The sequence below is a fragment of the Neoarius graeffei genome, chromosome 27, assembly GCF_027579695.1.
Source record: "Neoarius graeffei isolate fNeoGra1 chromosome 27, fNeoGra1.pri, whole genome shotgun sequence".
Lineage (NCBI taxonomy): Eukaryota > Metazoa > Chordata > Actinopteri > Siluriformes > Ariidae > Neoarius > Neoarius graeffei.
Genome location: NC_083595.1, coordinates 36227063 through 36246836, shown reverse-complemented (window position 1 = coordinate 36246836; position 19774 = coordinate 36227063). Strand labels below are relative to the sequence as shown.

The following is a 19774-nucleotide window of genomic DNA, read 5'->3' as shown; positions in this document are numbered from 1 at the left end:
TTCTTTGGAACGAGAAAATAAACTGAAAAGAAACCCCCTGGGTGAACAATGGGGTCGACCATCTCTATGGCTCCTTTTTGTAGCAACAACTGAACTTCTCTTGACAAGGCTTCTGCCTGTCTTGGATTGGTTATAACTGTCTGCCTCACACCCGAATGCATTGATGGCCGGCGGCGGAATTGCAGGCAGTACCCTTCTGAAAGGGTGGTGAGTAGCCATTGGTTGGTTGTTATTTTGTGCCAACGCGCTAGCTGGCTGCCTGTAAAAACTCCTGCCACTGGCCCTGACCTGTCAGTGGTCCTGTCTACGTTTTTCGGAAGGGATGGGGGTGCGATGACTGCGGGGAGGACCTGTCTGTTGAAAAGGGCGAAAACTCATGTGTGGCTGAGTGCCACCCTGCCTGGCCGAGGGAGATGGGGGATTGGGGGCCTGCTGCTGGGGTCGATGGGGAGACCTTTGTGCAGCTCTAGGGGCCACATGCCTAAAGCGTGTGGCAGAAGGGTTTGGTGGAGCTCTGAAGGTGGGTGCTACGCCCACATGACGGGAGCGAGACTCTGTAACAGACACACGTCTGTCAACAGCCTCTTGTGCTGCTGGCCCAAAGACCTGTCCAGATGCCAGTGGGAGGTGCCTCAGGTTGTTCCTGCATACTTCTGGTAGAGGCGATTGAGCCAGCCACACTTGCCGATGGGCTTGCAGCAAGGTGCCCAAGGTAGTGCCACACTGGTTGGCAATGACACCCATAGCCTGCAGTGCAAGTTCCAGTACCTCAGCCGCCAGTGGGTCTGCCAATGATGTGTTGAGTGTCGAGTGCAGCATAACAAGCATGTGTGCCAGCGAGTTAGACACCCTGCCAAGAAAGGCAGTAGAGTTGTAAGCACGAGAAAGTAGCTCGTCTGTGCGGCGGCACTCAGCATTAGGGCAACGCACCTGCTCCTGAAGTGCTTCATCGGGAGACACAATGAGCGAAGCAATGCTTGATTCAACTACTGGCATGCTACCCAAGCCAACAGCACCGGGGTCCTGCATCGCCGCAAGCATGTGAGACATCTGGTCTGGACGGGCAGGTTTCGTAGCAGCCTCCAGGGCAGAGGCCACCACAGAAGTAAAGTCATGACACTGTGGAATTACCAGAGAGGCATGCTGAACACGGCGCAGGAACATGTTCTCAGATCTGGTAGGAGGCGCTGGGGTGTCCAACTGCAAACGTGCAAGCAAAGCCTTCAGTGTGGCCTCCACCGAACCCACCACTGAAGCAGACTCCCCAGATCGCCCAGAGGTAACATCACTGCCCGAATCACGGGGCTCAACATCTGGCAGGACTTCGCTTGGTGGCTGCGCCGAGGAAGAAGGCTGACTGAAAAAGGTGTCTGAGGCAGCCACAGACATCACTTCCTCTTGGTCAGGTGGCTGAGAACATGAGCCAACGGTCGACAAGGAGGCAGGCGGTGCAGGCTGTTCCTCTACAGTACCTACCTGTGCCCCTGCTGTGGGGGGGGGCTTGCAAGCAGAAGCAGCAGATGCTCCACTGTAGATGAGAGCAGTTCCACTTTACGCTCTAACTCAGAAGACTTAGATTTTTTGTGCTGTTTTGCATGCACTGGTGGTGAAAGCTTACGCTGTGTCTGAGAATCCAAGAGCAGAAAACTGCTAGACGCACATTCCACACCAACCAACCGCGCCTGTCTAACAGTAAGCGGCATTAACGCACAGGAAGGGCATGGATCAGACATTGCCTCCCTTAGATGTTGCATGCCAAGGCACTCCGCACAGCGATCATGTGCATCCAGCACCTCCATTAGATTGGGGCAAGTGGAACACCTCACTGAATCCATCTCAGTGTCTACTCACCCACGATTTTTTTTTTTTAGAAAAGAAGCAAGGTGTAGCGCTGCTTGCTAGCCTGGCAACCAAGGCTAGCGAGTTCACAAGCGCAACTTTACCACTACAGACAACGATTTACTAGCAACCAGAAAACCGATGCTCACGTAAAGTTGTAAGTACACGTTAACGTTATTGGCAACCAATTCGCTAACTTGCTCAACACTGACAAAACTGCCGGCAACCGAGCAGTTTGTGACAAGACCGATATAATAACCGCCCCTGGAAACTTGGCAGCCAAGATTCAGTGACTATCGATGCATAAAACAAGTTACCTTAGCGACCAAACAGTTCGCGTGGAGTCGAGTCCCACTGAAGTCCTCTTCAGTCACGAGCTGCACTGTAGATTGTCACAGGTATTCCCACAGTTAACACAATTCCAATAGAAAAGATGCGATTCCAACACGAGAAAAAAGAAGAGGCCAAATGACGTGGGATGTTGCCTTATATAGGCAGGCACGTCATACGTCATGAGATGACAACTTTTGTATGCGACTCTTGAAACGTGCGGATGCAAAGATCCTTCCACTAGTGCTTTTAGCACCGCCCTGGCGGTCTGGAGTGAAGGAAATAGAAACTTCATTATATATTCTTCACACATATTTACAAGAGAAAAACATACCAACAGACATCAAAAAACTGGAAGAGAGACACAGCAGAGATGTAAAACTTCCATGCTAGTGAGTGACTGACAGTTTCTTCACAAACATGGCCGCACCGTTTGCTTCATTCAAAGCTTAAGATATAAAGAGAAAGATGCGCTGAACACCCGAAAGGCTACAAAAACTTCACTGGATATTCTTCACACATATTTACAAGAGAAAAACATACCAACAAACATCGAAAAACTGGAAAAGAGAGCAATAGTGGAAATATAAAGTTCTACTTGGAGGTGAGGAAAAATGACGGAGACTTTTACAAGAGGATTTCACTCGTGGACTTCACTCAGCAAAGCCCTTTTGTTTTGAACAACTGCAGTGTAACAATTAACAATGACCAAAAGTAACTTTGAACTTGAACTGTCAACCTGTACATAGCTTGTATATAAGTTGGGTTGTTGTTCAGGCTTTTTGGACTTGTACCATTTTTATTGTTAGAACTTTGACTTTGTACAGTACATTGGATTGACAGAACACTGAATTACATTCGATCAGAATCAACATTAAATATTGGTAAGTTACCACCCTGTTCTTAACTTTTTGTAAAATCTATAATTGTTCCATCAAATGTGTACGTATAATAATAATAATAATGATGATGATAATAATAATAATAATAATAATAGTGGCAGGCGGCACGGTGGTGTAGTGGTTAGCGCTGTCGCCTCATAGCAAGAAGGTCCGAGTTCGAGCCCCGTGGCCAACGAGGACCTTTCTTTGTGGAGTTTGCATGTTCTCCCCGTGTCCGCGTGGGTTTCCTCCGGGTGCTCCGGTCTCCCCCACAGTCGAAAGACATGCAGGCTGGTTAACTGGTGACTCTAAAGTGAATGCGAGTGTGAATGGTTGTCTGTGTCTATGTGTCAGCCCTGTGATGACCTGGCGACTTGCCCAGGGTATACCCTGCCTTTCGCCCGTAGTCAGCTGGGATAGGCTCCAGCTTGCCTGCGACCCTGTAGAACAGGATAAAGCGGCTACAGATAATGAGATGAGATTATAGTGGCTGGCTTTTTTCGTGATATATCAGATATATTCCATTCAGCTACTCATCTTCGACTTGTTCAGTATCATGCAAGCTGAATGGAATATATCTGATATACTACTTAAAGCCAAACAATATTATTTAATTATATTGTCATATAGAATTTACCATTCATGTATTTTGTAACATTGACATTAAACCTGATAATTTCATGTTCTAACTACAGTTAGTACTACTTTTTTTTCCATTGGTAATTGTAAAGTGACCTTGGATGTGAAAAAGGTACTATATAAGTTGAACTAATTATCATTATTATTATTATCATCCATCCATTATCTGTAGCCGCTTATCCTGTCCTACAGGGTCGCAGGCAAGCTGGAACCTATCCCAGCTAACTATGGGTGAGAGGCGGGGTACACCCTGGACAAGTCACCAGATCATCGCAGTGCTGACACAGAGACAAACAACCATTCACCCTCACATTCACACCTACGGTCAATTTAGAGTCACCAGTTAACCTAACCTGCATGTCTTTGGACTGTGGGGGAAACCGGAGCACCCGGAGGAAACCCACGCGGACACGGGGAGAACATGCAAACTCCACACAGAAAGGCCCTCAAACCCAGGACCTTCTTGCTGTGAGGCGACAGTGCTAACCACTACACCACCATACCGCCCTATTATTATTATTATTATTATTATTACAGAAAACACAGAGTGAAAGAATAGACAGACAAGAGAGACAACAAAAACTGCAATGCACCTTTTCCCCAATGTACTTTTAATACTGACTGTAATCCAATTTGGTAAAACATAGATGACATCTATGACCTTTGAGTTTATAATTATGCACAAGCCAAACTTCTAGCTTAGACTAAGGAATCTGATACCATTCTTCACTAAATGTGATCAAGGGCCACCTGCTTTAACATGAACAGGCCACTTAATTGACGCTGCAACTGATCGATTTTCCCAGAGCCCCATGACAAAAGGATATGGGACATGCCTACTCACCTCTACCTCCTTGTTTTTGCTGTTACCATAATTAGTTTTCAATCCAGTGACTGGCTGAGCCAATACCTTTTTTCCAAATACTCAGTGAATTATGGTGTTCGTCTGTCAGTCAGACACTGGTGCATGTATGTGTTTACATTACAGATGGACAGTCTTCACGACTCTGAAGCTTGAAGCCAGAAAAGTGTAGAATAAGTATCAGACACTGTTACTGTCACTGTCCTAGGTGGAGTGTCAGCGTCTGAGGCTAATAACGAACGCTTCATGAACATTTATTTATTAAACATGAACTAATCAATTATTGCACATTATTCATTATGAGTATCTTTACTATCCACTTTTTTTGCAAGATACTTCACAATACTCTGATGGATTTTATTCATTTCATATGACCATGTGTTTACAATGGATTCATTGGATAATTAAAGATTCATAGCTTACTGATTCTAGCTCTCTGGACAAAATAGATGCTTTATATATACTAAACATTATATAGTGGTTGTGTGTATTTGAAGGAAGAGTGTGCAGCCTTGAATTTTATTAGACCAGCTATTTTTCTTCATTAGAATTGTTTCCACTTCAGTGAGACATAAAGCATAAAGGTGAAACCATATTACACACAAACTGACTATATTAAGCGCCCTATGCGTGTACACCCTCGCTGTCTGCACATGTGCGAGCCTTGCATTCAGACAGGCCTTAATGAACAACAAGAAATCATGCTGAATAAATCACATATTTGTAGCCTATAACAGTCTAAGCACAGTCAGGTAATTAAACAGTGTTGATGGCCATAATGACTCACTTTCAGCTACTTATATTATTCAAACCATGCACGATTTATCCTTTAAAATAATGCGTAGCTATGACTTTGGCCTATTTTTATCACTAGAAGTAGCTTCAGTTTAAAATATATTATGATATTACAAGCAGAAATTGAATATATATATATATATATATATATATATATATATATATATATATATATATATAGACATGGGTGTTTTACTGGAAAATTCACCACTTGTATTTCTCATATGAGCTACATCCGGGACATTGAGAACCAAACCCATGACATAATTTTTTTAATTTTTTTCGCGGTCCGGTTTCCATCAAATCCTGCACTCTGATTGGCTGGCGAGTGGGTCCATATCCTATGGTACGGACCCCAGTTACGGACCTCTGGTGACTCGCTCATTCACAACAACAACAAACATGGTAGCAATTTTTGTCAACATTTGTCTTTTTGGGCGGCACGGTGGTGTAGTGGTTAGCGCTGTCGCCTCACAGCAAGAAGGTCCTGGGTTCGAGCCCCGGGGCCGGCGAGGGCCTTTCTGTGTGGAGTTTGCATGTTCTCCCCGTGTCCGCGTGGGTTTCCTCCGGGTGCTCCGGTTTCCCCCACAGTCCAAAGACATGCAGGTTAGGTTAACTGGTGACTCTAAATTGACCGTAGGTGTGAATGTGAGTGTGAATGGTTGTCTGTGTCTATGTGTCAGCCCTGTGATGACCTGGCGACTTGTCCAGGGTGTACCCCGCCTTTCGCCCGTAGTCAGCTGGGATAGGCTCCAGCTTGCCTGCGACCCTGTAGAAGGATAAAGCGGCTAGAGATAATGAGATGAGATGAGATTTGTCTTTTTTACAAGCTTTATTTATAAGATTTTAATCAAAAATCTTATAAATTTTTGCCAGCATTTCTCAGCATAATAGCATTAATTTTACAGCATGGATAGCGATAACGACAGTCTTCACAGCAAAAGTGAGTTTTACTACCCTGAGGAAGAAGAAATAAAATAAAACATTTCAGGAGAAAGCTAAAAACATGTAACTGTTGCTAACGCCAAGCAAAAACATGGCTGAATCCTGAATGACTCAAGTTTGTGTAAATAAGGGACTACATAGGTGGCAAAATGTAGTTTTTTTCCTGCCATGGAAGTGCACTTGTATACCGAGGAGGAAGCAATTTGCATTACAGCCGTGAATGAGGATTCAAAATAGCATTAATTTTACATCATGGATAGCGATAACGACAGTGTTCACAGCGAAAGCGAGTTTTACTACTCTGAGGAAGAAGAAATAAAAGAAAACATTTCAGGAGAAAGCCGAAAACCTGTAACTTGCTAACGCCAAGCAAAAACATGGCTGAATCTTGAATGACTCAATTTTGTATAAATAGGGGACTACATAGGTGGCAAAATGTAGTTTTTTTCCTGCCATGGAAGTGCACTTGTATACCGAGGAGGAAGCAATTTGCATTACAGCCATGAATGAGGATTCAAAATGGCGGCTCGGCTCGGTTTTCCCTTTCGGGCGCTCTCGTTTTCTGTTAGAATTTGGTAAAGAAAAAAAAAATCATTTACCAGCTTAAGGTCAGTCCGTATGGTGAAATACCATGACCTCGGCCTTGAATACTAACCTTGGCCCAGAGGGCCTCGGTCAATACTTTCAAGACCTCGGTCATGGTATTTCACGATACGGACCTCCCAGCTGGTAAATAACATATATATATATGTCACCCATGAGAAAATCAGTTAATTGTTCAGATAAATCTGGGTCCTTTTTGTTTGTGAATGTGTCAATATAATAAAAAGAAAATCACACATTTGCTTGAAGATACGAAGTTCATCTTATCGTGTTAAAAAACTCGTATTTTTCATTTGAAATATATTGCAGATCTGAGTGACATATTTAAATAATATTGGCTGACTTTTTTTGTGGTATATCAGATATATTCCATTCAGCGAGCATGATATTGAACGAGTCAAAGACAGGTTCAGTATCATGCTAGCTAAATGGAATATATCAGATATAACACAAAAAAAGCCAGCCAATATTATTATTATTATTATTATTATAATACACACATATAATTATTTGATGGAACAATTATAGATTTTACAAAATGTTAAGAACGGGGGGTTACTAACCAAATTGTCACAGTCGCTTGCTAGCACGGAAGTTTTACGTGTAATAAGTAACTTATGGCATTTTCAATTCACTATGTCATGATGTCTTGACAACCATGCAATATTGTGACAATATTGCATGCTCATTCTCCATTGAGTAGAGTGGCATAATACATGTAGGATAAGCGATATCCATCCATCCATTACCTGTAGCCGCTTATCCTGCACAGGGTCACAGGCAAACTGGAACCTATCCCAGCTGACTACGGGCGAAAGGCAGGGTACACCCTGGACAAGTCGCCAGGTCATCACAGGGCTGACACATAGACACAGACAACCATTCACACTCACATTCACACCTACATTTAGAGTCACCAGTTAACCTAACCTGCATGCCTTTGGACTGTGGGGAAACCGGAGCACCCGGAGGAAACCCATGCGGACACGGGGAGAACATGCAAACTCCGCACAAAAAGGCCCTTGTTGGCTGCTGGGCTCAAACCCAGAACCTTCTTGGCAACAGTGCTAACCACTACACCACCATGCCATCTAGGATAAGCAATATGCTAACAATATTGCATGCTATCGAACCAAATGAATGAAACCCGCTAGAAGGGAATAGAATACATGTTTTTATTCCATCCAAAAAGTGTCCTGTATGTATAATAATTCCTGTTATTTTTTTCATGGTCCAGTTTCCATCAAATCCTGCTCTCTGATTGGCTGGCGAGCGGGTCCGTATCCTATGATATGGACCCCAGTTATGGACCCTGGTTATGGACCTCTGGCGACTCGCTCGTTCACAACAACAACAAACATAGCAGCATTTTTTGTCAACATTTATCTTTTTTATAAGATTTATTTATAAGATTATCAAAAATCTTATTTTTTGCCAGTATTTGCCAGTCATCTGTTCTAGTTCATAAATGCTACAATTTGTCTATTTTCTGATGTAAATAAAAGAGATCATATTAATGCCTTCTTTGGCCTTTATTCATTTTAGGATTCAATATAACACTTGTTTGTCTTTGAAGCTCTAGATTGACTGACTTCCAATTACGTTCTACACATAATGTGTCTTGACACCTTCCATGCGATTATTGTCTTTTCGTCAATATCAACTAAAACAAAAATGGTGACTGTGTTTTGCAAAAGCCTACCAGCAGACCTCAGATTTCATCACTGTCCATTTTAAAGTCAAAACTCAAAACATTTTTTTTTAATTCTACAGCCTTGGGAATCATTAAATTTATATTGAATATGTATGTATGACATGTACGCATGTATATATTTTAATATAGTATATTGTACAGCAGTATGGCCAACAGGACATTTAAACCTGCTTTATAAATTAAATCTAATGACATTTAAAATATAGCCTCGCTACAAACACATTCCATTCACAATGCAATTAAAACTGCTCATAATATTTATTCCACAGAGCTGCTGAATTGTCATAATGTGACTGGTCCGAGCATGCTGATTTGCTTTCTAAAACAGCAGCTCTGAAAGTAATTCCTGTTTCATGGTTTATGGATAATGTGTTTGTCTAATATGGTGTTGTTTTAAAGGAGAACTGAAGTCATTTTTAAACTTGCTTTATTTCTTAATTAACGTGTTATTCAATGACGTTTTCGGTTTTAGTAACCTTATATCGTGACTCGTATTGGCAACTAATTGCAGTGAAATATTATACTTATCGGCCTATTCGGTTTTTAGCCATGTTGAATGTAGTTCATTTGGTCCACGGCAGGCGTCGCTTATCCGCGCGATCTTCACAAGACTTGTGCAAGACTTCGAAACGTTAAGTGTCAGCCAGGTGTCAGTGCCGCCATTTTGAAAACTGTTTTTCAAACGAAATATTGCACAAAAATGAGTTTAAATGACGATTACTGCCTACTTTTTTCAAACTTTCCTGATCGCTATCAAAACAAACAAAACTTCCGGCTCGATTACATCAGCATTCGAAAGAGGGTGTGCGCATCTTTTGACAACATTGGCAGATGTTGGTCGCTTTGATTTCCACTGTATGTTTTATTTCCATCTTACAATGTCTCGCACAGGTCTCAACGAATCTCATTTACGCCACTGCTTTGACATATGGACTGATATATTACATAGCATATTTCAAACACTCATAACTTGCTATAGCAGCGACAAAATAGTGATCAAAAATGCATTCCTATATTTAATAAAATGAGATAAATAGAATTTTGATGATAAAAAATTGCCTTCAGTTCCCATTAATCATAACAACTTACACAGGTATGTTTTACATAAACAGATTTCAACAAAATGGTTGCAATTGTCATCCATTGTTGATTTTTTTTTTTTTATGGAAGGAGTTTCCAGTCTTAGTGCTTTGTATAAGGTATGTATAAGGTATGAGGTAAACTTATAACTTAAGGATAGAGGGCTTTCTGGGTTCTCAGTAACATAAGTTGCATTTTTGTCATATTAACTTTCAGAAAGATTTTTAAAAAAGGCTGTTGCAGGAACAGCTACATACGGTATTTATAGCTATTACAACACAAGTGATAATGGAACAAGAACTAACTTGTTTCACAGACTGCCCACAATATTAAATGCATGTATTAAAGAACACTGTCAGTCTTTAATGTGTATCACATTGCAGTTATGTTATAAAAGGAATGAAGCCCCCTGGACTGATGGAAATATTAAGAGTCAAATGCTATATACAGATCAGCCTTTCAGAAAACAGCCTACAAAAACAGTGCCTGTTTTTGTGCGGAAACTTAAATCAACCAGCTTGAGTTGCTTAATTGAGCCATTCTGAACGAACGATTAATTTACAAACTGCCTATCGCCAGCGTCCGACTGAGGTCCTTTCGGATACGAGACAGTAAACCACTTATCTTCTCCTGAAGAAATTCAGCAGTTTCCTCCAGCTAACTGCACTGCCACTCTTAACTCCACGAAATGAGAAAGTGAATGAGATGGGATTACACAGCTAATGCGAGCAGATGAAGGAAGGTCGGGCTGAATCTTCCACTTGAAAAGGATTAAACTGACCAGGATTTCTGAGGAGCAACTTCTCATCCTTTACAGCAACATCAGTCCTTCATATCTACTTTTACAGTGCAAGGAATGAAATACTTAGAGAATGTTACCGCAAAATACCACCATGTTACCATCCATCCATCTATATAGACTTTAAAGGAGAACTGCAGGCAAATTTTTTATTATCAAAATTCTATTTATCTCATTTTATTAAATATCGGAATGCATTTTTGATTGTTATTTTGTCACTGCTATAGCAAGTTATGAGTGTTTGAAATATGCTATGTAATATATCAGTCCATATGTCAAAGCAATGGCCGTAAACGAGATTCGTTGAGACCTGTGCGAGACATCGTAGGATGGAAGTAAAACATACAGCGGAAATCAAAGTGACCGACATCTGCCAACGTTGTCAAAAGACGCGCGCGCCCTCTTTCGAATGCTGATGTAATCAAGCCGGAAGTTTTGTTTGTTTTGATAGCGATCAGGAAAGTTTGAAAAAAGTAGGCAGTAATTGTCATTTAAACTCGTTTTTGTGCAATATTTCGTTTGGAAAACAGTTTTCAAAATGGCGGCACTGACACCTGGCTGACACGTCACGTTTCGAAGTCTCGCACAAGTCTCGTGAAGATCGCGCGGATAAGCGACGCCTGCCGTGGACCAAACGAACTACGTTCGACATGGCTAAAAACCGAATAGGCCGATGAGTATAATATTTAATTGCAATTAGTTGCCAATACGAGTCACGATATAAGGTTACTAAAACCGAAAACGTAATTGAATAACACGTTAATTAAGAAATTAAGCAAGTTTAAAAATGACTTCAGTTCTCCTTTAAAGGAACAGTCCACCGTACTTCCATAATGAAATATGTTCTTTTCTGAATTGAGACGAGCTTATCCGTACCTCTCCGAGCTTTGCGCGACCTCCCAGTCAGTCAGACGTGCTGTTACTCCTGTTTACTCCTGTTAGCAATGTAGCTAGGCTCAGTATGGCCAACGGTATTTTTTGGGGCTGTAGTTAGATGCGACCAAACTCTTCCACGTTTTTCCTGTTTACATAGGTTTATATGACCAGTGACATGAAACAAGTTCAGTTAAAAAAATGGAAACGTGGCGATTTTCTATGCTATGGAAAGTCCGCACTATAATGACAGGCGTACTAACACCTTCTGCGCGCTTCGACAGCGCATTGATACCGTCACTCCTGAGTGAAGGTATCAATGCGCTGTCGAAGCGCGCAGAAGGTGTTAGTACGCCTGTCATTATAGTGCGGACTTTCCATAGCATACACAGCAAAATCCCCAGTGTTGAATTAACACCCAGAGTGTTGATTTAACACCCTACTGTGTTTATATAGGTCCAACTGGACACAAATTAACTCTGAAAGTGTTAATTCAACACTGAGGAATTTGCTGTGTAAAAAATCGCCACGTTTCAATTTGTGTAACTGAACTCTGTTTCATGTCACTGGTCATATAAACCTATGTAAACAGGAAAAACATGGAAGAGTTTGGTCGCATCTAACTACAGCCCCAAAAAATACCATTGGCCATACTGAGCCTAGCTACATTGCTAACAGGAGTAAACAGGAGTAACAGCGCGTCTGACTGACTGGGAGGTCGCGCAAAGCTCGGAGAGGTACGGATAAGCTCGTCTCAATTAAGAAAAGAACATATTTCATTATGGAAGTACGGTGGACTGTTCCTTTAAAGCTCTTTATCTCTCATCCAGATCCCATAAAAGCAGATACCACGTAACCATTAATGAAAAAAAAAATCTGCACTTTTATGAATAAAGCCCATACTGTATTCTTGGCTAAATCTATTTAGGATACACCGCACCCACAGAGGGTGTGGGTTTATTCATCATGTGTAATTATTAGTTAAGCACTGTACATACAAAACTTCTTCACTAATCTACTGCAAGGAAAAAAAAAAGCTGAAACATCTTGAGCCATGCAGTGTAAAGTGCACAGTGCACTTTGTACCGTTCGATGCAGGTTCTTGTCTGAAATATTGACTGAAGCTATTTAGCTAAAGCATGTTGACTACAAGCTCAGACACTCCGGCTACAAGATGCATTAGGCATGAGGTCTGTCCCATTCCTACACACTTGATCACTTAAACATTTTTTTTGGCATTTTGTGACATGGCATGTCAACTTTCCAGTGTTCAACGAGCTATTAAGTAAGGACATACATGTCACGTTATACGGTTTTGCCTTAATTCATACGGATTTTCAACGAAAATTAACCTATACGGCCGTATATGTTTATCTATACAGGAATTTCTCACCGAAAGTCAAATGTCAAATGATTGTTTATTCAGAAAATAAACTGTGACCAATCCTGTCTCATACCACATGTGCGAATGCTGGACTCTGATAAACATCGATTGTACAACTTCCTGCTTCGCTGACATGAGCGACAGGATTAGTGTCAGTCTTAATTGGTTCTCGTGTCGGGTCATGCAGCAAGCTTCGCGCTAAGATTTCACAGACTGGACTCCTAGCTAAGGTTAAATTGTTACACTTGCCGCGCAACCAAACATTGGCACTAATTTATCGCTTTTACGGAAGTAGCGAATGTATAACGATGTGCGCGTGTCTGGAAGTGTACATTTGAGAGCAAATCGCTGTCAAATACAGTTTGATACTGCAGAGAAGCGAGGTACATTTGTTACTTAATTTTGAATCGAAGCGAGTTCAGACATCATTAGAGTTAAAGTGCCATTCCACCATTGGATGTATTCTTTGGCATAAAATACAATATATTTTATGACAACATGACTAGACAGAGAAATCTTTTAGCTTCAAAATGATATATCAAACATAATTTTTTGACAACGACAAGTATATTAATTTTGCGACCAAAGTCACCTACCCTTTTAATTTCCGCGCGGTAGTGAAACGTGATGTCATCGGCAGGTTCCCCTTCTTGTGTACCATGTGTCGGTCTATTTTTAGACCAGGAAACCCCCAAAGTGAGAGAGTCATTTCTCCTCGTATATGGGGGCCAAAAAAATTGCGAAAAATTTTGAGTTAATCTTTCAGTTAGCTAGATTTATTGGTATTAGCTAGATTTATTGGTATTATTTTTATCGCGTTCTATCCGCCATTGCTGATAATATGTGCCACGTCACACGTCATGTGGTACACAAAAAGGGGAACCTGCCGATGACATCATGCGTGGAAATTAAAAGGGTACATGACTTTGGTCGCAAAATTAATATACTTGTCGTTGTCAAAAAATTATGTTTGATATATCATTTTGAAGCTAAAAGATTTCTCTATCTAGTGATACCATTTATATATGTTGTCAAAATATATTGTATTTTATGCCAAAGAATACATCCAGTGGTGGAATGGCACTTTAAGTTCGTCAGAGATTGAGGATACCGCTCGTCAAGAAAGGTTTCAGACTGAATGACTTCGATCGAAATGGCAGACACTTGATGTAACATGCAACCTAGTGAGGCATTGGTGCAGAGCGCTAACAAGGCTGCCATGGAGCACAATTCAGAACATTAGAGTGACACTTTGTGTCTTTGTCAAACATTGGAGTTTTGTATTTATTTTGAAGGTTTACTGTTAGATTAGATTAGATTAGATTAGATTAGATTAGATTAGATTAGATAAAACTTTATTGATCCCTTTGGGAGGGTTCCCTCAGGGAAATTAAGATTCCAGCAGCAACATTACAGATAAACAGAGAAAAGAAATAGAGAAAAAACTTCTAGATAAATTAAAATAAATTAAGTATTTACATATACAAATATAAAAAGAATAAGATATGGGGAAGAGAGGAAGGGGGGAGAGAGAGGAGGGGAGAAAAAAAAGGAAAAGGGGGGCAGCAGGAGAGATATTGCACTTTATATTCATCTCATCTCATTATCTCTAGCCGCTTTATCCTGGTCTACAGGGTCGCAGGCAAGCTGGAGCCTATCCCAGCTGACTACGGGCGAAAGGCGGGGTACACCCTGGACAAGTCGCCAGGTCATCACAGGGCTGACACATAGACACAGACAACCATTCACACTCACATTCACACCTACGGTCAATTTAGAGTCACCAGTTAACCTAACCTGCATGTCTTTGGACTGTGGGGGAAACCGGAGCACCCGGAGGAAACCCACGCGGACACGGGGAGAACATGCAAACTCTACACAGAAAGGCCCTCGCCGGCCACGGGGCTCGAACCCAGACCTTCTTGCTGTGAGGTGACAGCGCTAACCACTACACCACCGTGCCGCCCAATGTTATTAATATTGAATAAAAAGTAAATGGGATATATTTTTAATTATCATTCAAATTTTAGGTAAATTATTTTATTTTGCATCTTATAAGGATTTTATAAGGGAAATAAGGTTTTTGGAGGTTGGTTCTACAGGTTTGTTCAACCAAAGGTTGACATGTATGTAAGGAAGAGCATGACAATAATAATAATAATAATAATAATAATAATAATAATAATAATTTTTAAAGCCCATATCACTGCATCATATTCACAACTATCACCATGTACAAAAATGCTACTAGTGTTAGGTATGTTTATTACACCATTTTTAAGGGTCACTCAGCAGCAGGAAAGGCTGGTATAAATGAGCTAGCATGGCAAAGCTCCCGTCTATAAGAGACTACAATACATAAATATATCAGTTTAATTTTACAAATCCACATCAGATTTCCTATTAAAGTGAATTCATTTAGATGTTTCTGGATTCAAGTGCAACAGCACCACCAATGGACAAAAGACAAATACACTGACTTGTATGACGAAGTGACATCAGGGCTTATTTCTTTCTAGCTCACACTATAGATTCATGCAGCCTATCAGTAAAAAAGAAAAAAAAATGTGTCAGGTGATTACACAGAATGAAATACCCCCTAGATTTGATTTACATCTGTGCTGATATTTTTCAGCTCTTCTCCCTGACAAGTCATCATCATTGAAGTGAAGTGAAATGCATTTGTAGGTTTAAAGGAGAACGGAAGTCATTTTTAAACTTGCTTTATTTCTTAATTAATGTGTTATTCAATTACGTTTTCGGTTTTAGTAACCTTATATTGTGATTCGTATTGGCAACTAATTGCAATGAAATATACTTATTGGCCTGTTCGGTTTTTAGCCATGTTGAATTTAGTTCATTTGGTTCACGGCAGGCGTCGCTTATCCGCGCGATCTTCACGAGACTTGTGCGAGACTTCAAAACGTGAAGTGTCAGCCAGGTGTCAGTGCCGCCATTTTGAAAACTGTTTTCGAAATGAAATATTGCACAAAAATGAGTTTAAATGACGATGACTGCCTACTTTTTTCAAACTTTCCTGATCGCTATCAAAACAAACAAAACTTCCGGCTTGATTACATCAGCATTCAAAAGAGGGCGCGCGCGTCTTTTGACAACGTTGGCAGATGTCGGTCACTTTGATTTCCGCTGTACGTTTTACTTCCATCCTACGATGTCTCGCACAGGTCTCAACAAATCTCGTTTACGGCCACTGCTTTGACATATGGACTGATATATTACATAGCGTATTTCAAACACTCATAACTTGCTATAGCAGTGACAAAATAACAATCAAAAATGCATTCCTATATTTAATAAAATGAGATAAATAGAATTTTGATAATAAAAAAATTTGCGTTCAGTTCTCCTTTAAGGGGCGGCACGGTGGCGTAGTGGTTAGCGCTGTCACCTCACAGCAAGAAGGTCCGGGTTCGAGCCCCGTGGCCGGCGAGGGCCTTTCTGTGTGGAGTTTGCATGTTCTCCCCGTGTCCGCGTGGGTTTCCTCCGGGTGCTCCGGTTTCCCCCACAGTCCAAAGACATGCAGGTTAGGTTAACTGGTGACTCTAAATTGACCGTAGGTGTGAATGTGAGTGTGAATGGTTGTCTGTGTCTATGTGTCAGCCCTGTGATGACCTGGCGACTTGTCCAGGGTGTACCCCGCCTTTCGCCCGTAGTCAGCTGGGATAGGCTCCAGCTTGCCTGCGACCCTGTAGACCAGGATAAAGCGGCTAGAGATGATGAGATGACATGAGATGAGTTCTCCTTTAAAGAATGCAAAAGAAAGATGAGATTATACACGCCCTCATTCTTTTTTCCCCCAAAATGCCTTCGAAGGAGAAACTAAAATACATAGACCAAGCACACGTTGTCTACCAAAGCCCAAATTACACAAACGTCAGACAGCTAAACTTTTGTATAAATGAAGTTTGATGGTCTTACATATATATATATATATATATATATATATATATATATATATATATATATATATATATATATATAGTTTGAATGAAAGGGTTACATGCTCACCAGTAATCAAATGCCCTTTAGTAATTTAAGAACATTTCAGCTTCACTGTCTCTCCATCGTGATAAAAGGAATGCTCTGTACCGATCTAACACTGCGTAACAGTGCTGAGGCTGATACTGGCTGTCAGAGTGAGTCCTTCAAAATATGTCATTCAATAATCAGAATAATGAATTAGAATTAACTTGTAGTTAATGTTAATCGTATGAATCAATTATAGATGACTATGTTACACTATGAAGTTATGATATTTTAATCAAGAATACATGTAGTCATTTTAGCTATATACAGGGTGATATAAAAAAAAAAAGCTTATGTTTCTTCAAGACATTTCCAAGCCCTACAGTTGTCTTGCTTAAGAAAAAAAAAAAAAACATTTGATGCTTTATTTAATGTCTAAAACTGCATTCAGTTATATTTTAAATTTACATACTCAGGCTTAATACTGGAAAGAATTTTTTTTTAAATCTGTAAATATGTTAACATTGTACAATTTTACAGATTATGTACGGATATTGACATTAAATCAGCACCTTCTAATAAGTTTAATTATTTAATAAATTTAAAAAAAAATATATATATATATCCCAATATCTCAGAAAAGTGTATTGTGACGTAATTTATCACAATATCAATACTGTATTATATTGTCATCGCTCAGCAATACAATATACAGATCTAATTTATTTATCAATGGAGAACATGGAAAGACTTTTGATCAGACTGACTAAAATTACTCGAATTTGGACCTGATTTGAAGATACTAAATCTTCTCTAGCTATAACAGTCCTTTATTTCTCCATTTTGTAATTTTTACTGCTACTTACCTCCAACAGGCATCAGGAAACTTTTTGTTGGACTATGAGTAAATCTGACAATTTTCTTTCTTTTTTTTAAATACATATTTCTGACTCTACTGACTTGTGTTGTTATTTTGTGTTGCAATCGTAACTGATCCATGCACATGCACACACCAGAAGCTTTGCAGAGACTCGGCTCGGATCCTGTTGGGATGTCAGTAACTCATAGCCCATACTCAGGGCTCTGATATCATTATCAAATCGAGAATGGGATTTTATTGGAAAGGATGGGAATGTTAACCCGTCTTGGTGCCGTGCGATGCAGTGAACCCAAATGAGCATCGTCCTCAGCATGTGTGACTTCATCTGACTTCCTCCCCTGCCTTTTTTGCCTTCACAGGTCTGAAGCTCTACACTGAGCGTGTTGATTAACCTGGCATGATGCTTTCCACATGTTTGCTGTGAAACCCAAACATGTCGGTTTTGCTCAAAGCAAGAAAACTAATTTTCTCGACTCTGAGATTATGAATGCATGGTGATTTTATTGCTGTATTAAAACGGTGAGTTATCTCTTTCTGCAGTATGCACTGGAAATACTAAACAAGTCAAGAGATCCTAATTAAACCAGTGCAATTATAAAATGAAACCAGGGGATGCGACTCTCGATCAAACATTTCCAACTGGACATACATGGGGATAGATTCAGGTGTGTTTGGTTTCATTCGGCTGTAGAAGAGATGTAATTAAACACCAGGGAGTTCCCTGTGGCGTTTTGCGCATTGACAGGGCAAGAGGGGGAGAAACTGGCGCACACACTGAGATCTCGATGATGGAGGAAAGAGACTTCTCTGCGTGTGCGCTTTACCTCTTTTATCCTGCACTTTAACAGTAATCTCCACTACAGGTTCGGTCTCCCGGTCCAGGTTTCTCGAGATCACCAACTCCCCGCTGTCTCTGCTGACAGTAACCGGAGAGCTTTCGGTTTCGGGGTAAAGCCTCTCAAAAGTCGCAGACTGAAATCGGACCGGGTTCAGGTTCATGATCACAGAGCCAATGGCTGCGTCTTCGGACACACTGACGCTCACGGGCTCACTGGGCTCCAGAACCGAGCGGGACTTTCTCAGGAGTCGGGAGGATGCTGGGAAGGCGGCCGGCCACTGCCGGGGACTGATTTCCACCTCCATGTGGCGACCTGTGCGCGATGGCCATCCTCGGTCTCTGGCAAAGACGCAGAACTTTATTGGCGACGCCAGACCGAGGATCGAGTCCACAAGTAGAACGTCACCCGTTTTGGGCACCACGTAGAAGCTCCCGTTCCTCGGCAGCGCGTAATAGATGAGCTCGGCGTTCTTGCCGCTATCCGTGTCCTCTGCGGCCACTTTGTAAACCACCGATCTGAGCGCCGTGGCATCATCGAGAGTTATTCTGACGTCCGCGTGCCGAAAGGCAGGCTCGTGATCGTTCGTATCGAGGACGTCCACGCGCACGGATGCCACGCGCGACACGACGCGTTCGGGTGAAGCGCAGCTCGTGCAGCACAGGCCCACATCCAGCACGTACTCCGCGCGCGCTTCTCGGTCCAACACGCTGGCTGTTCTCAGCTGCACGTGCCCGCGTCCGTGGTGCGCGAGAACCCGAAAGTCGTCGCTTCCATCTCCGAGTAACTTCAGATACGCGCCCGAGCCGGAGCACCAGCGCTGCGCGTCGATGCGCCTCGCCGGGATGCTGAGCCCGTTCACCCTCGAGCCCGGTGGCGAGTTTTCAAACACGTGCCCGTGGAAAAACAACGAGCGCTCGTCTGTCTTATTTCCCAAAACAAAAGTCATGCAGGAGGAGATCAAAACAGCCCAGATCATGGTGATGGTTCTTTTTCGGGGTTCGTGCCGCGCTCTGCGGGCTCAAGAAAAAGCGCTTAAAATGATGAACATGTTCAAAAATCCCAGTCAGAAAGCATTTCTATGAGCATTTCCGTCCATCGTGGTGTGGCGCGTCCTCGAGTTATCCGCTCTGATCTCACTCCGTTAATTGAAAACGCAGCGGAACTTTGGGCTTCAGCCGCGCGCGCGCTGCTCCGGTGCCGCTCTGCCTCACAGCTACGAGTAGAGCGCGCGCGCGCTCGTGTGTGTGTGTGTGTGAAAGCTGCTGAGTTTCGACAGCGTACCGGACAGCGCGCGACTTGAGCACAGGGGGCGGGGCTACAGAGA

The 19774-nt window shown here is 41.8% G+C and overlaps 1 protein-coding gene across 1 annotated transcript in view; it reads right to left on the bottom strand.

Annotated features, from left to right (window-relative positions):
* Nucleotides 1–19429, bottom strand: part of si:ch211-186j3.6 (neural-cadherin) — a 556420-nt gene extending 536991 nt beyond the window's left edge. Inside the window, exon 1 of the mRNA XM_060911426.1 lies at nt 18436–19429. Within this exon, the coding sequence (XP_060767409.1) occupies nt 18436–19426 (991 nt within the window). The 5' untranslated portion in view covers nt 19427–19429. The remainder of the gene's footprint in view (nt 1–18435) is intronic.
* Nucleotides 19430–19774: the final 345 nt, after the last annotated feature.